This window comes from Hemicordylus capensis, chromosome 3 (assembly GCF_027244095.1).
Source record: "Hemicordylus capensis ecotype Gifberg chromosome 3, rHemCap1.1.pri, whole genome shotgun sequence".
Classification (NCBI taxonomy): domain Eukaryota; kingdom Metazoa; phylum Chordata; class Lepidosauria; order Squamata; family Cordylidae; genus Hemicordylus; species Hemicordylus capensis.
In genome coordinates, this window is record NC_069659.1 from 9603390 (window position 1) to 9626118 (window position 22729).

The 22729-nt window shown below is 45.4% G+C and overlaps 1 protein-coding gene across 11 annotated transcripts in view; it reads right to left on the reverse strand.

The window, feature by feature from the left end:
* GDPD4 (glycerophosphodiester phosphodiesterase domain containing 4) overlaps window positions 1–22729 on the reverse strand; it is a 60091-nt gene that overhangs the window by 25765 nt on the left and 11597 nt on the right. For 8 of the 11 annotated variants that reach the window (XR_008320485.1, XM_053313237.1, XM_053313238.1 and 5 more), the window contains 5 exons: window positions 13457–13660; window positions 10848–10951; window positions 8378–8471; window positions 2721–2780; window positions 563–661 (listed from right to left, as the gene is read on the reverse strand). Coding sequence is in view for 10 of the 11 variants with exons in the window: in XM_053313236.1 (XP_053169211.1) it covers window positions 563–661; window positions 2721–2780; window positions 8378–8471; window positions 10848–10951; window positions 13457–13660 (561 nt within the window). In the remaining variant the exon portion in view is untranslated. Of the gene's footprint in view, window positions 1–562; window positions 662–2720; window positions 2781–8377; window positions 8472–10847; window positions 10952–13456; window positions 13661–13846; window positions 13956–18259; window positions 18304–22172; window positions 22256–22729 lie in introns of those variants that run through there. The other 3 variants (XM_053313234.1, XM_053313239.1, XM_053313235.1) reach the window with 3 other exon arrangements.

The window sequence follows — 22729 nt, forward strand, 5'->3', positions numbered from 1 at the left end:
TTAGATGCCGTGATGTGTCTACACCTACAAAGATTAGAATCGTTCAGACAATGGTTTCCCCCCGACACTCTATGGATGTGAAAGCTGGACTTGGAAGAAGCAAGATAGAAAAAGCATTGACACTTTTGAACTTTGGTGCTGGAGAAGACTTTTGAGGATACCATGGACAGCCAGGAAAACAAACAAAGGGATCATAGAATAAATCAATCCAGAATTTCTATTCGAGGCACAAATGATGACCAGGCTCAAACTATCATATTTCGGACATATCATGTGAAGATCCAGATCCCTTGAGAAGTCCATAATGCTGGGAAAGTTGAAGGAAAGAGAAGAAGCGGATGATCAGCAGCAAAGTGGATGGACTCGATGACGACAGCAATGAATGAACCACTGAGAGACCTTAAAGGCCAAGTGGAAGTCAGATCATCCTGGAGATCATCTATCTATGTGGTCACTAAGAGTCAACACTGCCTTGACACCACTTAATCAATCAATCAAATCCATTCTTTAGGTACTAGAATTCTGCTGGAGTTCTTACCCTGTTGCCTCTAGGTCTTCTTACCTGAAACGACAGGCGGAGTATCTTCCATTCTTCTGTCCACAGTAAAGTTATCATTACGAAGACAGCAATGGAGATAACCAGGGCAAACACCGTGGCAAACTAGGGGATCAAACATTGCATGTTATTTAGTAAATCTGAAATATATCGCTGTCTTCTACTGAGACAGACCGTTGACCCAACTAGGATAGTACTATCTACACTGACTGGCAGCAGTGTTTCTGCCAGGGATTTCTATCAGGGGTCTTTCCTAGCCTAACGTGGAGCTGCCAGATATTGGCCTCAGGACACTGTGCATACATGCACTTATACTGAGCTCTGGCTCTGCTCCCAATTATATGTGCACAGCTTGGTGCAGAATCCAGAGGAGCCACTGCAGCCTCTTATCAATGAATAAGAATGGTAGCCGCCGCTAATTTATGCCACAACTGTCCACCAGATCAAAAGCGGATGAGAAGTCAATAAAATAAAATAAAACTGGGGGGGAAATCCAACGTGCACAGCTTCAGCTGAGATTCATACCTAGTTCTGAATGTTGAATGGAACCTCCTGATTGAAAACAAGATTTATTTTATTTTTATTTATTTAACATATGTTTATACCACCCAAAACACAAGTTCTCTGGGCGGTTTACAAGGGAATAAAAACAACCAATAAAAAGATTAAAACATTTCAACAATTAAAATTTTAAAATTTTAAACTATTAAAACACAATTAAAACAGTGGACCGGGTCTCACGATCAATGAGACCCGATTTTGTCTGGTGAGCGGGAAGAGTGAGCTAAACCCGCTCTCCCCGCTCACGAGCGGGCAGAGAGCCCTGGGCGGCCGGATCAGCCACCCACACGATGGCCAGCTCCGAGACGGAGCCGGCAGGGGGTGAAGGGAGCAGGGGCCGGATATGGTCTCTCTGAGATGACCCAGAGACTAACCTGGCTGCCACATTCTGAACCAGCTGCAGTTTCCGGATTACGTACAAAGGCAGCCCCACATAGCGCGTACTGCAGTAGTCAGGTCTGGAGATTCAAAGACCCATAGCTACTACCCTTGAAGCCAGAGACTGTGATTACCAAGGGACATCAGGAAAGGGGTAGTTTCTGGGGCTTGTCGGCTCCTAAAACAGCTTTTTGCTCCTGGCAGAGGATGTTTCATGATGGCTGCTTTATTCTGGGAAATGAAACAAAATCTCCCTTTACAGGAATAAAGGTTGACAGCCTGATACAAAAGGTGCTTGTAAACAAAGAAAGTTGTACTAGTCCAAGAAGACTGCATAGCTGTATATTAAAAAAAAAACAAGCGCTGACATGCCCCACAGCATAACATGGACCGTTAAGAACCACCTGTGCCAATGCTCTGATACGACAGATCTATTTATAAATCTCTTAAATAAACACACACCTACAGGGCTGTGCAAGACAGCTGTTCCAGTACAATTCACCTTTGTGAGATCGCAAGTTACCGCTACTTCATGAATTCATTCGATTTCTATACTGCCCTTTCAAAATGCAAGTGGTGCATGACCTGTGATCATCACGGAAGGGTCTCTTTTGCACAGCACTGTGGGTGTGCGTATCAGAGTCCTGTAGCAGCCGAGGTGGTTCTGAACCGCCTGGGTTTCACGGGGGCGCATGTCAGCCAGGAATAGGCAGGATTGTGCCATTGCATTCTTGCACAAAGGCTCCCTTAAAAAGAGACGGCGCTGCCACAGGTTGTGAGACTGTTGTGCATGTGCAAGCATGCTCGTGGTAGTGCAACACTTATGTGGCATACAAACTCCAGACTCAGTGCAAGTAGCTCGCGCAACGGCTTTGCGACAACACAGTGTCCCTCTGCAAGCACTTTGTTAGGATGCCAGCCAGTATCTTCATCTTTTTTAAAGGAAAGGGTGAAATGCTTTACCTGCTAACTGAGCAAGGAGGCACTTTTTTAAACTGGTGATTCTCTTGGTTGAGCAGGAGGAGAGCAACTGGCCCTATCCGTCCCCAGCACAGCATCCCTCCAGTGGCTGTTGTTGCTGGGGTCTATCTTATATTTCTTTTTTGGATTGTGAGCCCTTTGGGGACAGGGAGCCATTTCAATTAATTAATTAATTTCTATCTATGTAAACTGCTCTGGGGACTTTTGCTAAAAAGCGGTATATAAATATTTGTCGTATTCATACCTTATGACTCCAGTGCATGTGCACCTGCTGGCTTGCCGACACCAGACACATTGCTAGGATCTGTGAAAACATTGGCAGATGATTAGTTATATCACATTCAGAGATTTGGAGCCAAAGATCTGGCTGGGTGGGCTTAAAGCAAGCCAGTCGATTCTCCCCAGCACCTCTTCCTTACGTGACATCAGAGCAGCTCGACCAGTGAGGTCAAAGGGAGTGGGGAGAATGTGTAGATTCTTTGATAAGTGTTCAGTTTCCATTTCCTGCCAATCACTCACATTAAACAGGACATACCTCCAGAAAAAGCAAGAAAAGGTATTGCAGCACCTGAGGGGAGGTGCCAAATCCTGCCTTGCCCCACAACAGCAGTGGGGGGGCAGACCCCTTTCAAAACAGACCCTTGCAAGCTTTGAAATGGCATAAAGGGCAGGGAGGAGGGCAGGTTGCCAGCAGCCTCCTCTTGTGCTTCCTGCAAGCTTTTCAAGGAGAAGTCTCCCTTGCAAATTTTGCAAGGATCAGGTTGGTCCTGAAGACCATCTCCAATGGCAGTAGCAACTGACAACTTGCCTCCCCTGCTGGCAACCCAATAATCCACCGCCTGAGGTGACAGGCTTCCTTTGCCTCGTGAAAGGGCCGCCCTTGCCCGTGAGTGACGGGAACCTTCTTTTTTTTTTCAGTCAAAGCTACTTCCTAGAGTTGATGCAAGTGTGCAGTGGGGAAAAACCAGAGGCGTATCTAGGGAAAATAGCGCCTAGGGCAAGTCCTGAAATTGCAAAAAAACACAACCATTTCTCATTTAGAAAAAGGAAAGATATATTTTAAACCCTGCAAAACAAAAGCAAACCCACACCACAGATGTTATGGCTAGTAGTGGGTGTGAAAAATACCTTGCCTTCAAATAATCCATCTGCAACGGGGCAGTGTCTTGGGGCGCATCTCCGCTTTAGGCTCGAGGCTGTGGCTCTGCACAAAGGCGCTTTCCTCAGCTCCTGACCCGGCCGCCACCGCCGTGGGGGTCTCCTCCTAGCAATGCTGGCTGAAAATGCACATGGCGGCAGCCACCGTCGCTCCAAAGACTAAGTGGCGGCGGCGAGGCGAGGCCGTTTCGTCTCGGAACAAGCCTGCCAGGTGGCCTTTCTCAAGGCCTCAGGAGGTGAGCGCAGTGCGCTGAGGCCTCCCTCCTTCCCTCTGCTTACTCGGTAGTCTACCAGGGTTCGCCCAGGGCAGCCAGTCAGCGCAGACCGGGCACGTCAGTGTTCGCAGCCGCCAGGAGCTTGGCATGGGCGGGAGGAAGGGCGAGCCAGTGTCGGACCCAGCCGAGGCCCTGCGCCAGCGTTTTGGTTCCCGCCCTGGCACTTTCCTTTCCTGTGGGCGGCGGGCTGGCAAGAGCTGCATGAATGAGTCGGCAGGCGGGCGGGAGCGGAGTGGAAACGCCATTTGCATCCGCAGCACACGCCTCTGGACCGCTGCAGGAGGCGCAGGCGGGCAAACTAGCAGAATGGCGTGACCTCCAGGGGCCACAGCCAGCCACGCAGCACAGCACAGCAGCACTCGAACTTCCACATGGTCACGTAGGCATGCGCTCTTTTGCAGGAGTGCGAGTGAGGGGGGCGGCCGGCCAGCCAGCCGCCTTTCCTGCCAGCCAGTGGGAGCGCCTGGCCCACCAGCCACCCCCGCCACCCTCCGCTGCCCGGAATTTGGGGGAAATTTTTTTTGGGGGAAAAAATTTTTTGGTGGTGGAGCTTTTCTGGGGCATTGCGCTGCGCCCCTCCCAGAGTGGCGCCCAGGACACGTGCCCTGCCTGCCCCCCCCCTATCGTTACGCCCCTGGGAAAAACTCATAGATGCTGCTTTTTCCTGGGAAAGGGCAGGAGAGAGAGAAATGAGACCTGAGACCTTGGGTTAGGGCGGTATAAAAATGTGCTAAATAAATAAATAAATAAATAAATGTATGAAATCCTGTTGGCCAGTTCAGCCGCAAGCTTATCTAGGACCCTCAACCGACTGACTCAGCAGGTCCTCCAGAAAATTTCACTTTATATGCAAGAGGTCCAAGGTCCAATCTCCAGCTGGGAGGATCTCAGATTAGCAAGGGTGGGCAAGACCTCTGTTTGAGGTCTTAGAGAGAGAGAGGTCTTAGGCTAGATATTGAGCCAAACCATTTGGTCTAGTTTAGCCCAGTACTGTGTACTGGCAGCAGTTATCTCGGATCCAGGCAGAGGTATTTTCCAGCACCTGTGCCTGAGAACCATTTTAAAACCTAGCCCCTGTGGCTCAGGACAGATCGAAAGTACCGAGCATGTCCTCCTCCACTGTTTCTTCCATAGAGACATTCATGACTCCTTCATCCTTCCATTGTTATGCAAGTATCTGGGACATTGGGGCCAATTCTACAGCTCCTTGCCGCTCTTTGACTCTAAGCCTGCCGTCACATATAGCATTGCCAGGTTCTGTGCAGCAGCAACCAGCATTCGTCGGCGGATGGTAGGCAGTGAGTCTTATCAGCCTTAATCTGACCCCTGGTGACTCAGGGTGGGCTCCACACTTGCTCACTTGATACTGACTCAATAGAAAGACTTAAGCTCCTCCCTTTTTCTGACTGCCCCTTATAACCTTATAGTCTTATAGTCTGGCCGTTATCCAGTTTTATTGCATTTTATGCATTTTTATGCATTTTTGCTTTTATGCATTTTTGTCTTCATGTCTTTTTATCTTTTTACATCCATTTCATTGACCCCTGCTAACTTGGCAAAGAGGCACCTTTTAACGTGGTGATTCTCTTTATTTAGCAGGGGGAGAGTAACTGGCCCGATCCACCTCTAGCACTGTACCTCCAGTGACTGTTGCTGGTATCTGCCTTGTGTTTCTTTTTGGACTGTGAGCCCTTTGGGGACAAGGATCCATCTTATTTATTTATTATTGCTCTGTGTAAACCACCCTGAGCCATTTTTGGAAGGGCGGTATAGAAATCAAATGAATGAATAATAAATAAATAAATAAATTTCTATGCCTTCCCCATATCTTTTATGCCTTTTATGCACCTTTGTGACTTTTATGCCTTTTCAGGCTTTTATGCCTTCATGCTTCTTGTGTACTTTCTATTATTTTTTCATTATGTACCTTACATGATATTATTAAGTATCATACTATATGTAACCACCCTGTGCAATTTTAATCTACTCTTATTTCTAATATTTAATCACCCCTTATACTTTATGTTAGTCTGTGACCGTAATAAAGATTGATTGATTGATTGATTGATTGATTGATTTTATTTTATTTTATTTTATTTTATTTTATTTTATTTATTTATTAAAACATCTCTATACCGCCCAAAACTTACGTTTCTGGGCGGTTTACAAGATTTTAAAACCTATTTTCCAAAAGCAAGCCTTATGAAATTACCACATCTCTCTGTGTATGTCTCCCCCTTTGATAACCAGATGTGGTGATGGCCGCTAATCTAGAAAGTTTCAAAAGGGGAATAGACAATGACATGGATAGCTGTATATTTCCATGAGCTGGTCTTATGGGAGCAAGCATGATTGCCCTCTTTGCTAAGCAGGGTCCAACCTGGTTTGCCTTTCAATGGGAGGCTATGTATGAGCACTGTAGGATACTCCCCTTAGGGGATGGGGCTGCTCTGGGAAGAAGAGCACCTGCCTGCTTGCATGCCGAAGGTTCCAGGATCCCTCCCTGGCAGCATCTCCATGTAGGGCTGAGAGAGACTCCTGCCTGCAACCCTGGAGAAGCCTCTGCCGGTCTGTGTGAGAAACCCTAGAGAGCCACTGTCAATATCTAGCTCAATACTGAGCTAGAAGGACCAATGGTATAAGGCAGATTCCTGTGTTCCTAGGATCAGAGGAGGCATGCCCTTAAACCCCAGGTGATAGGGAACACCAATGGGAGGGGAGCAGTTGCCCTCTTTTTCCTGCTTGCGAGTTTCCCAGATGCACCTGGTTGACCACTGAGTGAAGCATGATGCTGGACTGGATGGGTCTTGACCTGATGCAGCAGAGCTTTTCTTATGTTCTTAACTGTTGCATTTACAGTTCAAAGTCATAGCCCATAAGAGCCGGGCTTAGAGGACCCTGATGGTTTTTGTTTTTTGTTTTTGCTGATCTACCATGATGGTTCAAAATGGCGGCCACTCAAAGTGCAGGTTCCACCCCCTTGTACCCTATATGCTGGCAGTCAGATATCAACCAAGTTCACAGCAGATGGGAGGGTGTCCTAGGGGACACCAATGAGGGTATGTTTTTGCTAATCCATCATTTTGTTTCTAGATGGCGGCCAGTCAAAATACAAACAACACCCCTTCATAACGTATGCATTGACCGTGGGGTCAATGGGGACAGAGGAAGCTGCCTTCCACTGAGTCAGACCCTTGGTCCATCTAGCTCAGTATTGTCTACACAGACTGGAAGTGGCCTCTCCAAGGTTACAAGCAGGAGTCTTTCTCAGCCCTATCTCAGGGAGGGAACTGGGAACCTTCGGCATGCAGATGCTCTTCCCAGAGCAGCCCTATCCCCTAAGGGGAATATCTTCCAGTGCTCACACATAGCCTCCCATCCAAATGCAAATCAAGGTGCATCTTGCTTAGCAAAGTGGACAATTCATGCTTACTATCCTGCCCTGGCTTTAACTCGAGCCACATGGGCTGTTCATTCACCAGATTGAGCCATGCAGGCTGGGAATCTCAACCTGGTGAATGACGCAAGTTGGGATTCGACACAGAAAAGTGGGATATAAATATTCCAAATAATAATTATCAACTGGAGATGCTGGGGTTTGAACCTGGGACCATCTTCATGCAGAGCAGACATCTTACCACTGAGCCACAGGGTGCCTTCTAGTGAGTCAGACCCTGGTCCTTCTAACCCAGTCTTGTTTGCAGACAGAGCCATAACGGGGTGATATCGCCCATGCTGTGTATGTAGAAGGGCCAAGATCCAATCCCTGGGAAACAGCCTTGTCTAAAACCCAAGAGAGCCACTGTCAACAAAATTTGAGTTAGGTGGAGCAATGTTTTGACTCAGCAGAAGGCAGCTTCCTATGTTAGTCTGAGTCTTCTGATCAGAAGTGACTCTAATAGGCAGGTTTTCCCCAGCACTGCTATTTGAGATGCATTTAAATGGAGATCCCAGGGACTGAACCTAAGAAATTCAGCATGCAAAGCAGATGCTTTGCTTCTGTTAGCCGTTCCCCTGCTAACTGGGCAAAGAAGCACCTTTCAAAGTGGCGACTCTCTTATATTTATCCAACCCAAGCACAGCATCTGTTCAGTGGCTGCAGCTGATGTCTACCTTATATTTCTTTTTAGATTGTGAGCCCTTTGGGGACAGCGGGCCATCTTCCCCCCCCCCCTATGTAAACTGCTTTGAGAACTTCTATTGAAAAGCAGTGTATAAGAGGAGGAGGAGGAGGAAATGGAAGTGCTCTGCCCCTGAGCTATGGTATATCACTTCTTGAATGCTATTTGTGCCTAGAGATAGACCAAGGGTTCCAACCTTGGGTCCCCAGATGTTGCTGGACTACAACTCCCTAGCCACAATGGCTACTGAGTTAGAACACACCGGCTCCATTCCAATTGAGATCCAGGTTCAATCTTAAGTTGACTCTCACCTTGGGAGGCCTTTCATCCCAAAGAGTTTCACTTACCAATAAGAGTAAGAGGTAAGAAAACAAGAGGGCCGCTACAACCAAGAAGAGTTTGGACCAGAGGAACCAGGAGCCGAATGTGTTATAGTTGTACCTAAAAAATAGATAGGAACTAGTCACTCATAGGAAGAGAAGAATGGGTGTGTAGTGGGTTACATGTACTTTTTCATTTCTGCCTTCTTTACCCAAAGGAGTACAAACAGACATCACCAGCTTAGAGCTGTTCCACACAGTATGCAGAATGAAGTGGGAAATGGGGCTCATTGAATTCTGGCTTTTACCACTACAGACTGCACATGAGCAGTTACGTCCCCCCCCCCCAAATTGTTTCTTGTGCATGTAGTAAACTAGTACATCAGGAAGGGATCAAAGTATCAAATACAGGGAGCCACCAACTCACAAATGGGTTGTGTTCCAAAAGTTCATTTGTAAGTTGGATGATCATAACTCGGAATGCATATAGTTCCTATGAGGGACAGTCTGTATGTGCGGGTTGGCGTTTGTAAGTTGGGGACTTCCTTAATGTAAAATGCTATGGAGCTTCAGTTGTAAGTATGGGTCGTTTGCAAGTTGGGTGTTTGTAAGTCAGGGAGTGCGCATACTTAAAATTTCATCTCATGAGATAGAGTAGTGAATAATTGATTTACTAATCTTGGCTACAAATGAAATAACTCTAAGAGAGGAAATGATGACCATGTGTTACAGGGAACTACAGGGTGTGTGTGTGTGTGTGTGTGTGTGTGTGTGTGTGTGTGTATCTTAGAATTATATTATTTTTTAATTTTTTAATTTATTTTACATTTTATATCCCGCTCTTCCTCCAAGGAGCCCAGAGCGGTGTAATACATACTTAGGTTTCTCCTCACAACATCCCTGTGAAGTAAGTTAGGCTGAGAGAGAAATGACTGGCCCAGAGTCACCCAGCTAGTATCATGGCTGAATGAAGATTTGAACTCGGGTCTCCCTGGTCCTAGTCCAGCACTCTAAACACTACACCACGCAATTAATTGATTTTATTTGTTTTTATTTGTTCTAAGCCATCCAGAACCATTTTTGGAGGGGCGGTATATAAATCAAATAAATAAAAATAAATAAAATCATTAGATAGCACCATTCCCAGGGGATTCAGGGAAATAAAACTGCAAGGAGAGCATCTTCAGTGCAAGCAGCGAACATCTCCCTTCCCTGAAATTCCACCCAGTCTGTGGAGGCGTTTCTCTCCAGTCCTAGTTCTTATTGTCTGACATTTTAACTAACGCTGAGTGTTTGCAGCTTTAAAAGCCCTCATTTGACGCATGGGAGCTCATGAGCTGGTTTTCGCCAGCCCCCTTCGACATAGGAACATAGGAAGCTGCCTTATTAATTAGTCAGACCATTGGTCCATCGAGGTCGGTATTGTCTACGCTGACTGGCAGCTGCTCTCCAAGATTTCAGGGCAGGAGTCTTTCCCAGCTCTACCTGGGTGCTTTCCAGATTAGACCCTGCAACGGGGTCACGACATATCTACGAAGTGTGCTTCCACACTTCCTGTGTTGTGACATCGCCGTCCCTATACTGTCAGCAGGGTGCAGTTCACATTTCGCATGCCTTGTTTCAGATTTAATCGCTGCAATTTATTGCTATAACGTTATATGTCTGGCATAAAAAGGTTGCTGTATTTTCCGGTTGTGAGTTTTCGCAAGACTGCTCCCCCTGCTGGTAGTTTTGTGCAACAGCCTTTATTTACGTTTTGAATGTGATTTGCCCTAACTGAAACATTTTGCTGCTGTTGAGCAGGTAATCTGGAAAGCACCCTGGAGATGCTGCCAGGGATTGAACCTTGGACCTCAGATGCTTTCCCAGTTCCCACCCCCTAAGGGGAATATCTTACAGTACTCATCTGTAGTCACACATCCAAATGCAACCATGACAGACCCTGCTTAGCAAAGGGGACAAGTCATGCTCATGACCACAAGACCAGTTCTCCTTCCTTCCCCTACTAACTGAGCAAAGAGGCACCTTTCAAAGTGGTGGCTCTCTTATATTTAGCACGGGGAAGCAACTGACCCTAATGAATTGCAACACAACGTCCCTCCAGAAGCTGTTGCTGGTGTGTCCCTTGGGTTTCTTTTGAGATTGTGAGCCCTTTTGCGACAGGGAAGCATCTTATTTTCCTTTTTCTATGTAACCTGCTTTGAGAACATTTGGCTGGAAAGCGGTATATAAATATTTGTCGTTAGTGGGTCCCCGGGAAGCATTTTGCTCCACCCATAAGTAGGTCCCCAAAGGCTGCCCAGTTCTTAGAGACCTACTTCGAGGTCACACTGAGCGCTTTTGGGGGAAGCAGAGATGTTATCTCTGTGCATGTGGTTGTTTTAGTTGCATGTACACAGAGTTAGTTAGGATGTCAGGCACAGTTATCCCTGCTCAAAGCATCCACCCTTTTTTTAACAAGAGTTCCCTTGACAGGGAAAAGATGCGGTGCACTTACCAGTCAAAATTATGGTAGTCATTCTTTGCTTTCACCCACATGTACAGGAAAATGCACGTGAGGCAGAAGGCTGCAACGAACACCGGAGTAAATATTCTGTCTCGCTGTAGAAAAAATTGAGGAGAAAGACAATTAAGTTGATTCTTCCATATGGACCTCTCCACATCCTCAGGTTAATGAGTGAGGTCTTGCTGGGGCTTCAGACACGTAGCTATAATGGAGCAAGCCAGGAACAATTGTTCACTCAGGCTTTTTAAAATTGATTTTTAAAATTGATTTTTTTTAAATCAAGTTTTTAAATTGTTTTGTATTGTATGTGTATGCTGTTTTTCCTTTTTAATTTTAAAGCTCTTTATTAAAACATATTTACAACGCTAAACAGCACTGATCCAAACACAAACAGCAAAACCTAATACAACAAAACCGATTCATCAATCCATCCAAACGCTAATATTATCTAAGGCAGGAAAACAACCATAATTGTCCTGATTAGTGTAAAGAATAAAATCTGACCCAATTACACAAAAAGTATTATTTGTAGTCTGGTTTGAATGGGACTGAATAATATGGGTAAGCTTTTCTGAGATTGTGTTTGTGTGTTGTGATCTGATGTGTTTTAATGTGTTTTTATTGGATGTTTTAATGTTGTATTGTGAGCCGCCCAGAGAATAATTTGTTATAGGGCAGCTAACAAATAAAGTTTATTATTTTATTGATGATGATGATGATGATGATGATGATATATCTGGGCTACAAGCACTCATCTGGCTCTTGGGGCGCCCAAACACTGGGTGCCCAGTATCAACCAAGCTGCACCAGCACCCCTCCCACTGCTGCAATTTAGATGCAGCTGGGGATGATGGGAGTTGTAGTCCAACAACAGCTGGAGAGCCTCAAGCTGGCCAACCCTTCACTGCACAATGTCACACATGCCTACCAGTCAACCTGATTTTTCAATACCTCTGCCAATTAAGCCAGTCTAGGACTGGGAAACTGCAGCATAATGGGCATATGGGCTTAATCAGCATAACTGCCCGCCCTCCTGTGGTCCTGTCTCTGGTGGATCACTGATGATCCAAATTTCCTTCTCTTTTGATACCTGTAGAGAAGCTAGCCATGGTGGTGCCTTGTCCAGCGAGAGAAATGGCCACATCAGGGGGTCTGACCCAGCCCATCAGCATGTTAGGAATATAGAAAGCTGCCTTATACCAAGTCAGACCATTGGCTCATCTTGCTCAATATTGTCTACACAGACTGGCAGCATTTATTATTTATTGATTTGATTTGGCTCAGGGCAGTTTACATTAAAATAAAACTAAAATCAATTAACTGTTAAAATCAAAAACTATAAAAACATTAAACAAATTATTAAAACATTTAAAACATTTTTTAAAAAATCTTGAAAAACAAGGCCAAACCTTTACAGTTTAAAAACAGTTTAAAAGCCCTGGAAGGCCAGGCCAAACAGATAGGTCTTAAGGGATCTCCTGCAGGCCAACAATGAACTCAGACTATGGATTTCTGCGAAGAGTGCAGTCCACAGCCCAGGAGCAGCTACAGAAAAGGCCCGCCTCTGAGTCGCCAACAGAAGTGTTGGTGGTAACTGAAGACAGACCTCCTCAGATGATCTTAACGTGAGGTGGGGATTGTGCAGAAGAAGGCTAAGATAAGATAACTCGGACCTAAGCCGTTCAGGGCTTTAAAGGTAATAACCAGCACTTTGTATTTGGCCCGGAAACATATCAGCAGCTAGTACAACTCCTTCAAAAGAGACATAATATGGTCTCTCCGTGTACCCGCAGGAGACCAATCTGGCTGCAGCATTTTGAACTAACTGAAGTTTCAGAACTATGTACAAAGGCAACCCCACATAGAGCACATTGCAGTAGTCAAGCCGGGAGGTTACCAGCTGATGCACCACTGTTTTGAGGTCATCCTCTTCAAGGAATGGACACAGCTGTCAAATCAGCCAAAGCTGATAGAAAGTACTCCTGGTCATAGCCTCCACCTGAGATACCAGGGTGAGGCCTGGATCCAGGAGTACTCCCAAGCTGCGTACCTGATCCTTCTGAGAAAGTGCAACCCCATCCAGCGCAGGAAGTTCTAACGCATCCCTCAAATTCTGAACCCCTACAATGAGCACCTCCATCTTGCTTGGATTCAGTTTCAATTTGTTATCCCTCCAAGGTTATAGCAGGAGTCTCTCCCAGCCCTATCTTGGAGATGCTGCCAGGGAGGGAGCTTGGAACCTTCTGCATGCACGCAGGCAAGTGCTCTTCCCAGAGCGGCCCCATCCCCTAAGCGGGATATCTTGCACTGCTCACACACCTGTGCCATCCCATTCAAATGTAAGCCAGGGCAGATCCTGCTTAGCAAAGGGGACATTCATGCTTGCTACACAAGACCAGCTCCATTGGTTGACCCAGTGACACACGCCTCCATCCTGAGGAGTATCTGCTTATGATCACTGCAACTTTCTGTGAAATCAGACCTTGACACTCTATTTTTTAAAAATGAAATAAAAACAAAAAGCTGCAAAATTTGGCAGGGCTGGTTACTAAATCAGCACACTATGGGGTTTTTTGTTCAGTGAAGAACTCTGCACTTACCATTTCGCAGCAGCATTGCCCTGGTTCAATCTCTTTCTGCTGGTGCGGGTCCCATTGACAGCTGTACAACCCGGCCACACAGGAAAAACCAGGCAGAGATTCATATTTCTGGGGAAAGCAAATTTTCTTCAGTCCTCCTATCCTGGGCTTCTTAACGGTGATGGGACCACTGTCCATTTGTGGGACTTCTTTCACATCTGCCTCCTGAAATGAGAACGCCAAAACATCAGAGATGTTTGCACAAGACGTTGGGTATATGCTACAATTATGCAGCAGCACAGGGGGTAGGGGCGGGGAGCATGGATTTCAGCTTCCTAAGAATCTCCGCTTTCCTTTAAAATTTTAATAATCAAATTTCGGAACTTTTCTCCCTTCCTTCCAATGGCTTACAATAACAAAGTTAAGAACCATCTCTTCTTTTTGCTCTCTTTGTGAAATAAAAATACAAGTCGCCACTTCCTAGGGTTGTCATGTCCCCCGGAATTTAGCATAGCCCCTGGATTTTGGCTCCCCCCCCCCCCCCCGCCGGCTGCTAAATTCCACCCGGATTTATGTGGATTTCAAATGCATTGCCCGGATTGTACTCTGGATCTGATCACATGGGAGGGCAGAAAAGGAGGGAAAGTAGGAAAGTATACAAATCTGTCAAATAAATAAATAAATAAATAAATAAATGCAAATTAGCCACCACATAATTTGCATAATATGCAAATTAGGCCACCTGGCTTTGGCAAGCTTGAATATGGCAACCCTACCACTTCCCAAGCACCCCTGATCCAAACAAGCTTGGAGTCCCACACCCCCCCACATGGCTGCTTTCAAGTAAAAGAATTAAAAATTGGAAGATGCAATCACTAATCTTTCTTGCAGCATGTGGTTCGGCCTTGAGAATCTCAGCATTCTTTTTTTTTTTTTTAACCGCATTTCTGGCCCTTGCAGCTATGAAATATATAGTCTATGCCTTCCGAAATCCCAGAAGCAGGAGAGATGGATTACACAGATTTCCAGTGCCTCTGAATAATACTGGGCCTGTCCCTATGATTAGCAAAACCAGAACAGATGATGTAAATGAGTTTTTGGAAAGGATTGTGCAGATGTGTTTACTGTGTGTAATAGATGCAGGCCACAGAATTCAGTAGAGTTTGGATTTCTGGATACAGAAAAGAGTGTGTGTGTGTGTGTGTGTGTGTTTAAGAGCATGGTAGACACAGCTTTGTGTTTGGCATACAAGGTTCAGTGTCCCAGTTTCCTGAAAGCAACATTCTTCAAGGCAGGGGGACAGATTTTTCTCCATATAGGTCTTTCCATATGGCAATAAAGTGCAGACATTCAAAGCATTCACACAGTAAGATAGTATTCCAAGAACAATCATAGTCCTCGTACACACTGCTGCAAGCTTCCATGTTACTTCCTACTGCAGTCTTACCACTGCGCACAGACTGAGCAAGGAACATAGGAAGCTGCCACATACTGAGTCAGTCCATTGGTCTATCTAGCTCAGTATTGTCTTCTCAGACTGGCAGCGGCTTCTCCAAGGTTTCAGGCAGGAATCTCTCTCAGCCCTCTCTTGGAGATGCTGCCAGGGAGGGAACTTGAAACCATCTGCTCTTCCCAGAGAGGCAGCTCCATCCCCTGAGGGGAATATCTTCCAGTGCTCCCACATCAAGAAGTCTCCCATTCATATGCAACCAGGGTGGACCCTGCTTAGCTAAGGGGACAAGTCATGCTTGCTGCCACAAGACTGGACCTCATCATCCAGTTTTCACAGTGCCATCTGCTGACCAGTTCTTGCATTCAGAGAAGAACCCACCCTTTCCTCCAGTTGCCACAAGCATGATAGTGAAAAGGAATGTGTTCCAGTGAAAAGGAATGTGTTCCTCTTAGAATAAAAGAACTGACCAGCAGGTGGCGCTGCCAAAATGCACACAGTCCCTGCTCTGTGTGTGTACAGAGAGTAAAACTGTGCTAGGAAATCACACGGAAGCCTGCAGCAGCACATCTACAGGAAGTGAGATCATGCTTGGGACAACACCCCTGCTAACTTTAAAAAATAATAATAATACCGCTCCTCCTCCAAGGAGCCCAGAGTGATGTACTACATACTTAGGTTTCTCCTCACAACAACCCTGTGAAGTAACTTGGCAAAGAGGCGCCTTTTAACGTGGTGATTCTCTTTATTTAGCAGGGGGAGAGTAACTGGCCCTATTCACCCCCAGCACAGTATGTTTCTTTTTAGACTGTGAGCCCTTTGGGGACAGGGATCCATCTTATTTATGTATTATTTCTCTGTGTAAACCGCCCTGAGCCATTTTTGGAAGGGCGGTATAAAAACCGAATGAATAATAATAAATAAATAATAATAATAATCCCACACTTTGTTGCCATATGCAGAGACGCCTCAATAGGGCTGATTCACAAAACCAAAACTCAGCCCTTGGCACCTGACACATTCAGACTATACTCTAGTTTGTTGACCACCACATCCAAACACTCAGACACATTTATGGGTACAAGAGTAAATGATGCAAACATGAACCCTCGTTTTCATTAGGGTCAGCACCCAATTAAAGAAATCTTCGCTGAGCTTTAACTGATTAATCAATTGATCCAAGTGTTCCCAACTTTAGGTTCCCAGATTTTATTCATTCATTCATTCATTCATTCATTCGATTTCTATTGTTGAACAACAGTGCCCATTACCCCCTGAGCCATGGAGGCTGGGGATTATGGGAGCAGTAGTCCAACAACATCTGGGGGGGCAACGTTGGGAACCCCTGGCTATAGTTTACCATGACTATAGTTTATCCTTCTGGCTTCTGCGTGAGGATCTGGGGAAAGAGCTTAGCCCCCAAACACTCTGAATTGAGGAGTACATTCTGGGTGTCTCCAAAGAGTGCAAAACTAGGGTCAGCACCTCTTTTCTGACTCTGCTAATGTGTCTAACGACAGTTCAACACAGAGAAATTCAGCAGGTAAAGATTTTCCCATCATGTTATGTCTTTAGCAGAAACAGCCAGAGACGTAAGTTGGGGTGTGTGCAGGGAGCATGTACAAATATAATTAATAAATAAATAAATAAATAAACAAACACTTCACCCGCTCAATTTTGGCATGTCTACACTTCTGTTGAAAGCACAGGAGCAGGGCAAGTAAATAAAGTTGGCAACACCATCCAAGACATAATAAGGTACATGAAAAACCAATCTCCTTCGTTTTCTACTGAAAAATGCTGACTTCTCAAACAGAAATAGGTTTATGGAAATGTTCTGTTACATCACAGTGGCATCCCACAAAGAATGTTTTCTTTTGCTGTGCAGGCATTCCCTTATCAAGCATGCTTGCTGATAAAGAACACTTTCTCAGTGCCTTCGTTGATAAAGAAAGTTGTGGATTATCTGTCAGCTAGGGGGTTCCTCCTATTTGTCTGTGTACATAAATATCCAATCTACCGTATGTCTTTATGGTGCATTAAAAAAAAAAATCATAGTCTGAGACTAATTGGTGCAGTGCCCTGCCCAAGGAAGTCCACTTGGCCCTTATGCTTTGCTCCATCAGTCGACCACAGATGAAGATCAGGCTTTTTCAGAGGGTACTTGGGCATGGTTCGTGGTATGATGTGCTCAAGGGCATAGCTAATATTAAATAAGAGAGGGACACATATCTGGGCCTATGGGGAGCTGCTCATTGCTCTCCACTCCCACCTCCCTAACTCACTTGCAAGCTGCTGGCTGCCTCCTGACTGGAGTGTGTGTGATATAGTTTGCATCAGAGCAAGAGAATGCAAATAAATTTCTCTTGCTCTGATGCAAGGTATCATTTGCATCAGAGCAAAACAAAGGCACTGCCACGAATGTTTGGGTTTTTAACCTAGCTCTAGAACTGCTCAACTTAGGCCCCCAAGCTATTTGGGGACTATAACTCCCATGATTCCCAGCCACAGTGGCCAATAGCCAGGGATTATGGCAGTTGTAGGCCAACATCTGCAGGAGGGCCGAAGTTGAGCAGCCCTGCTCTAGAACGACTTTGGTGAAGCAAAGGGGTGGAAAAGAATGTTATTAGGGGAACGAAGATTTGCTATACCTTCCAAACTTATAGGGTTAAGGTCATTAATGTTGTTAGTTTGTTTACCTTATTAATGAAGCTTGCTGGCTATTTTCAAACTTATTCAGAAAATGGGCCAGATTCCTCTTAGAAAATACTGAGGTAGTTCTCATGACCAGCCCTACCCAGGTAGGGCAGCGCTTACCCAGGTAGGGCTGGTTGTGAGAACCACCAGGATTGGGACCGATCCTGGTGCTCCTCTACCAAGTAGCCTGCATTTTCTACCCAGGCTAAAAGTGAGGTAGAACGGCACACACACGCCCTCCTACCTTACTACCTGGTCATGTGGAAGCTTGATTTGCCAGCAGTCCAAGCTTCCATAGAGCCAGGCAGAAGGGAGCGCCTGGCAGTGTAGAACTCCCTCAAGGCATTGGGAATTCCCCACTCATGTGGTGCATTCTGGGATACCAGAGGACTTTCTCCTCCAGATCCCAGAGTGCCAATCATTTTATTGTGACTTTATTCTGCCTATTTAAGTTGCACCAAGAGCTTCGTCTCTGAGCAGAATATATTTTTTATAAAATAAAATAAAATAAAATAAAATAAAATAAAATAAAATAAAATAATACTTTTCATAATATGATGCCCTATCGACAGAATCATCTAACGGGATTCATTACTTAATCCTGAATAAAAATGTGTGATCTGACGAATGCAGTCCTTAGAGAAGCTAGCTGCATTTCCTGTTCAAGCTCAGAATACCTCTGCTGCTTCTCAGGCCGAAGTCTCTCTGTCTTCCTGCCAAGAACACACGGTGTCTGCCTGCATCCACAGACTCTTGGAAGCACTCAACTGCCATAGAACATTCTATTGTCACACTTCCTTCAGTGCGACAAGCAGTGACACAAGCAATTCCAGACCTAGTTTCTTCAAGTGCTAACTAGAATAATTGATTCGCTCGTGGGCAACCCTTCCATGAGGCAGTGTGAGGCAGTCGCTTCAGGCGTCAGTGCAGGAAGATGACCAGAGGGTGTCCAGTGTGTTGTGGACGGTCCACATTGACATATCAGAACCAGAGGTACCAACTCAGAAATATGTGAAATATAGGCCTGGAATACAGGCCTGTGTCTGATTTCATTTTTATATCAAGAAATGAAATCACACCTGAACTCTGGGTGAACTGCGGGCTCTGCCTCTGGGTGAGACCTTCCAGCATTGCATTGTGAACTGGATACTTAACAAAACACAAAGGGCCGGGCCCGAGCTAATTAATATGCTAAAATGTAACTCACTATCAGATAATGTCTGTGGAAGAGGCCAGGGGCTGAACTCCCCCGTCTTGGCAAGAAATCTATGCTGATCATTGCCAATGATGGCCCTGCTATGCCCAAGGGGGAATTACTCAGTTGCTGTCTATAGAAAATCCATCCTGGGAGAACACCTGTAGATTTAGTTTTTCTACTAACACTTGCTCCCCCCGCCCCCCTTCCTGAGTGCACAGTTTGCAGAAGATGGGATTAAGGTCTCTCTGGACTGATTTGCTTTGGGCTATGTCCCCTCCTCAAGATAGCAGCTAACAGAAGATGGGATTAAGATCTCTCTGTACTGACCAAATATCCTGAGGTAATCAAAAGACAATATTCAGAAGATAGCAGCAAGTTGTCACCCCTTCTGGGGAACCCAGGAAAAGATGAGATTTGTATAGATCAAAGAGAAATACACTATAAAGGAGAAGGCCAGTAGACAGAGAGTTAGCAATCTTTTGCCTGCAAAAGCTGCTCACGACGATCCCAGAAATTTGCTGCTACGCCGCGGGGCAAAGCAGGAACTCTGTTCATGAACAGAAACTACAGCAATGCCTGAGTTTTGCTGCCCTGGCTCCCAGCTATGGTGATCTGAGCAACTGCACCGCTCCTGTCTTTTCTGCCTGTATCTGAAAGGTATTGGCCTCTAGGAAGATTTAAATGCACACACATATGTTAGTTAGGCACACGGGTGAATATTGGTACTAGTTAGGATGTTCTGTTTAAATACTGTTAGCAATATTGATAGAGTGCTCTGCTTTCTGCTTTGCTAGATTATGTTGTTAGTCTTCTCTACTCAATAAAGCCCATTGAACTCTCTGAGGATTGGTTTGATCTCCTTCTTCCAGGCGTCCAGATCACACATGGTCACTAATATAAAAGAACTTGGTCCAGACCTCTTTTGTATACTGGCTAATGAGCATATTTAGTAAATAAATCAGGCCTGGTCTGTTACAAGTGCTACGTCTACTTACCACAACAACAACCGCTATTAGGAACATTTATATATAGTTCTCACAGTAACTTACACAGGAACATAAAAAAGAAATGAGATGGTTCCATGTCCTATCCTGTTGGCTCAGCAGCTAAAAAGAAACATAAGGTTGACACCTGCAACAGCCACTGAGAGGGATGCTATGCTGGGGTTGGATAGGTCCTATGGCTTTCCCCATTCAATACAAGAAATTCACCACTTCAAAAAGGTGCCTCTTTGCTCAATTCGCATCAAATTTGGTCCCCAATGATATTAAGTCTCAGATGAAGAACCTTGGATGTGAGCCAGCTAGCTATTTCACCACCCTTGAAATTCCCAAATATAGCAGAGCGTTCTCCAGGGCCATCTGCATCACTGCAACAGTATCCCTTATAAAGAGTGAATTTGTCCATGCGGGGCAGGAGCAGTCGAAACCACGGACACATATTCCTTTACTGTACTTTTGATAGGAATTTTCGTAGCAGGCTTATTACTCCACTTCTGATGCATTTATTGGGATGTACAGATGAATGTTATGCCCCTGCTATACCCCTGCTAACTTGGCAAAGAGGCACCTTTTAACGTGGTGATTCTCTTTATTTTGCAGGGGGGGAGTAACTGGCCCTCTCCACCCCCAGCACAGTACCTCCAGTGACTGTTGCTGGCGTCTATCTTGTGTTTCTTCTTAGACTGTGAGCCCTTTGGGGACAGGGATCCATCTTATTTATTTGTTATTTCTCTGTGTAAACTGCCCTGAGCCATTTTTGGAAGGGCGGTATAGAAATCGAATGAATGAATGAATGTCGCCTTCCTTTTATGGGATAAGAAGATTGAACAGAGTCCGAGAAGTAATCACAGATTATAAGAGTGTATAAGTGCTCACAGAATAGTATAGTATGTGAAAGTGTTCTTGGTTCTTTGTGTTCACTTTGGTGTAAATGGTATAATCTATACTTACGTAGTTTTATGTGTCTGGTTTGTGACCACAACAAAATGATTGACTGAATTGGTTTAATTAGCAGGGGACCCTATTGCCATGGGTCCACAGCCAGTACCCCCAGCACCTCCTGGGGCATGCTGTTCTTCCCACCACCACCTTCTTGCCCTGTTTGGGTGCAGCCCGTCTCTCCCCACCACCACCACAACTTCACCTAGGAATGCCCCTGCTGCCACTGCCTGGCTGAGCTGGTCTTGTAGTAACAAGGATTAATTGCCCCCTTTGCTAAGCAGAGTCCACCCTGGTTTGCATTTGAATAGGAGACTACATATGTGAGCACTGTAAGATATTCTCCTTAAGGGATGGGGCCGCTCTAAGAAGAGCAAGAAGGTTCCAAGTTCCCTCCCTGGCATCTCCAGATAGGGCTGAGAGAGACTCCTGCCTGCAGCCTTGGAGAAGCCGCTGCCAGTCTGGGTAGACAATACTGAACTAGATAGACCAATGGACTCACTCAGAATATGGCAGCTTCCTATGTTCACTTGCCCCTGCTAACTGAGCAAAGAGGCACCTTTTAAAGTGGAGGTTCTCTTATATTTAGCAGGGGGAGAGCACCTGGCCCTATCCATCCTCAGCACAGCATCCCTCCAGTGGCTGCTGCTGGTGTCTACCTTATATTTATTTTTAGACTGTGAGTTCTTTGGGGACAGGGATCCATCTTATTACTTTATTATTGTTTTCTCTGTGTAAACCGCTTTGGGAACTTTTGTTGAAAAGCAGTATATAAATATTCATTGTTTGTTGGTTGGTTGTTTGTCACCACTACTTCCTGATGGGTAGGTATCACATGGTCCTTTCCCGCAGGCAGCAAAAAGTCTCGGAGCACCCTGGCATTCTCTGCTGTTAAAAGCCAAGATCTGGCCTGGCTGGGTTTTTCTTGTCAGTTGGCAAGCCTACTTCCATAACCTATTTCTCCTGGCCCTAAGGATGCCACATGTCCACAAATCAGATGTCCTATCCAGGATGTAGGGAAAGTGTCATCCTGGATATGAGTGGGAAGATTGCTTTGATGAATGTAACCCATTTTTCTGGTGCTTCTCTCCAGGGGCTTTCCAGACTAGACCTTACAACGGGGTCAGGACATATCTCGGAAGTGTGCTTCCACACTTCCTGTGGCGTGACACCGCCATCCCTATGGGGACAGCAGGGTGCCGTTCACATTTCCAATGCCTTGTTGCGAATTTAATCGCTGCGATATAGAGCAAGGACATCACATATCCAGTGTAAAGAAGTTGCTGTTTTTTTAGGGTTGTTAGTTGCTTCAAGACTGCTCCCCCAGCTGTTTATGGCCCAAATGTGACTTGCCCGAACGGAGGCATTTTGCTGCTGATGAGGAGCTCGTCTGGAAAATGCCCTGGCACTGTAGGTAGATGGTGTCCATGTTTAAAAGCCCCATATTCTTACCTTTTGTCTGGCAACAATGCTGCCGACTAGATAGGTTGGCTCTCTATACATTGCTCAGTAAACCCCCTCCCCTCCTTTCTGGAGAGCGCCTTCTTCTGCATGATCCCCACCACACATTAAGATCATCTGAGGAGGTCCGTCTCCAGTTACCACCGGTTCGTCTGGTGGCAACTCAGAGGTAGGCCTTCTCTGTAGCTGCCCCTGGGCTGTGGAATGCACTCCCGGCCAATTTGAATTCTTTACTGGCCTTTAGGAGAGCCCTTAAAACCTATCTGTTTGTCCTGACCTTCCAGGGTTTTTAAATAGTTGTAATTGGTTTTAATATGGTAACCTGGTTTTCAGGGTTTTTTAATGGTTGTGATTGTTTAATTGCTGTTTTATAATGTTTTAATTGTTAATTGTTGTTTTATAATTTTTGTTTTAATTGTTAACTGATTTTAATGGTTTTGTTTTAATTGTAAACTGCCCTGAGCCATTTTGGAAGGGCGGTATAAAAACTGAATGAATGAATGAATGAATATTGAGAGGTAGCGAGGGTGATAGTGGGCCCCTTGGTT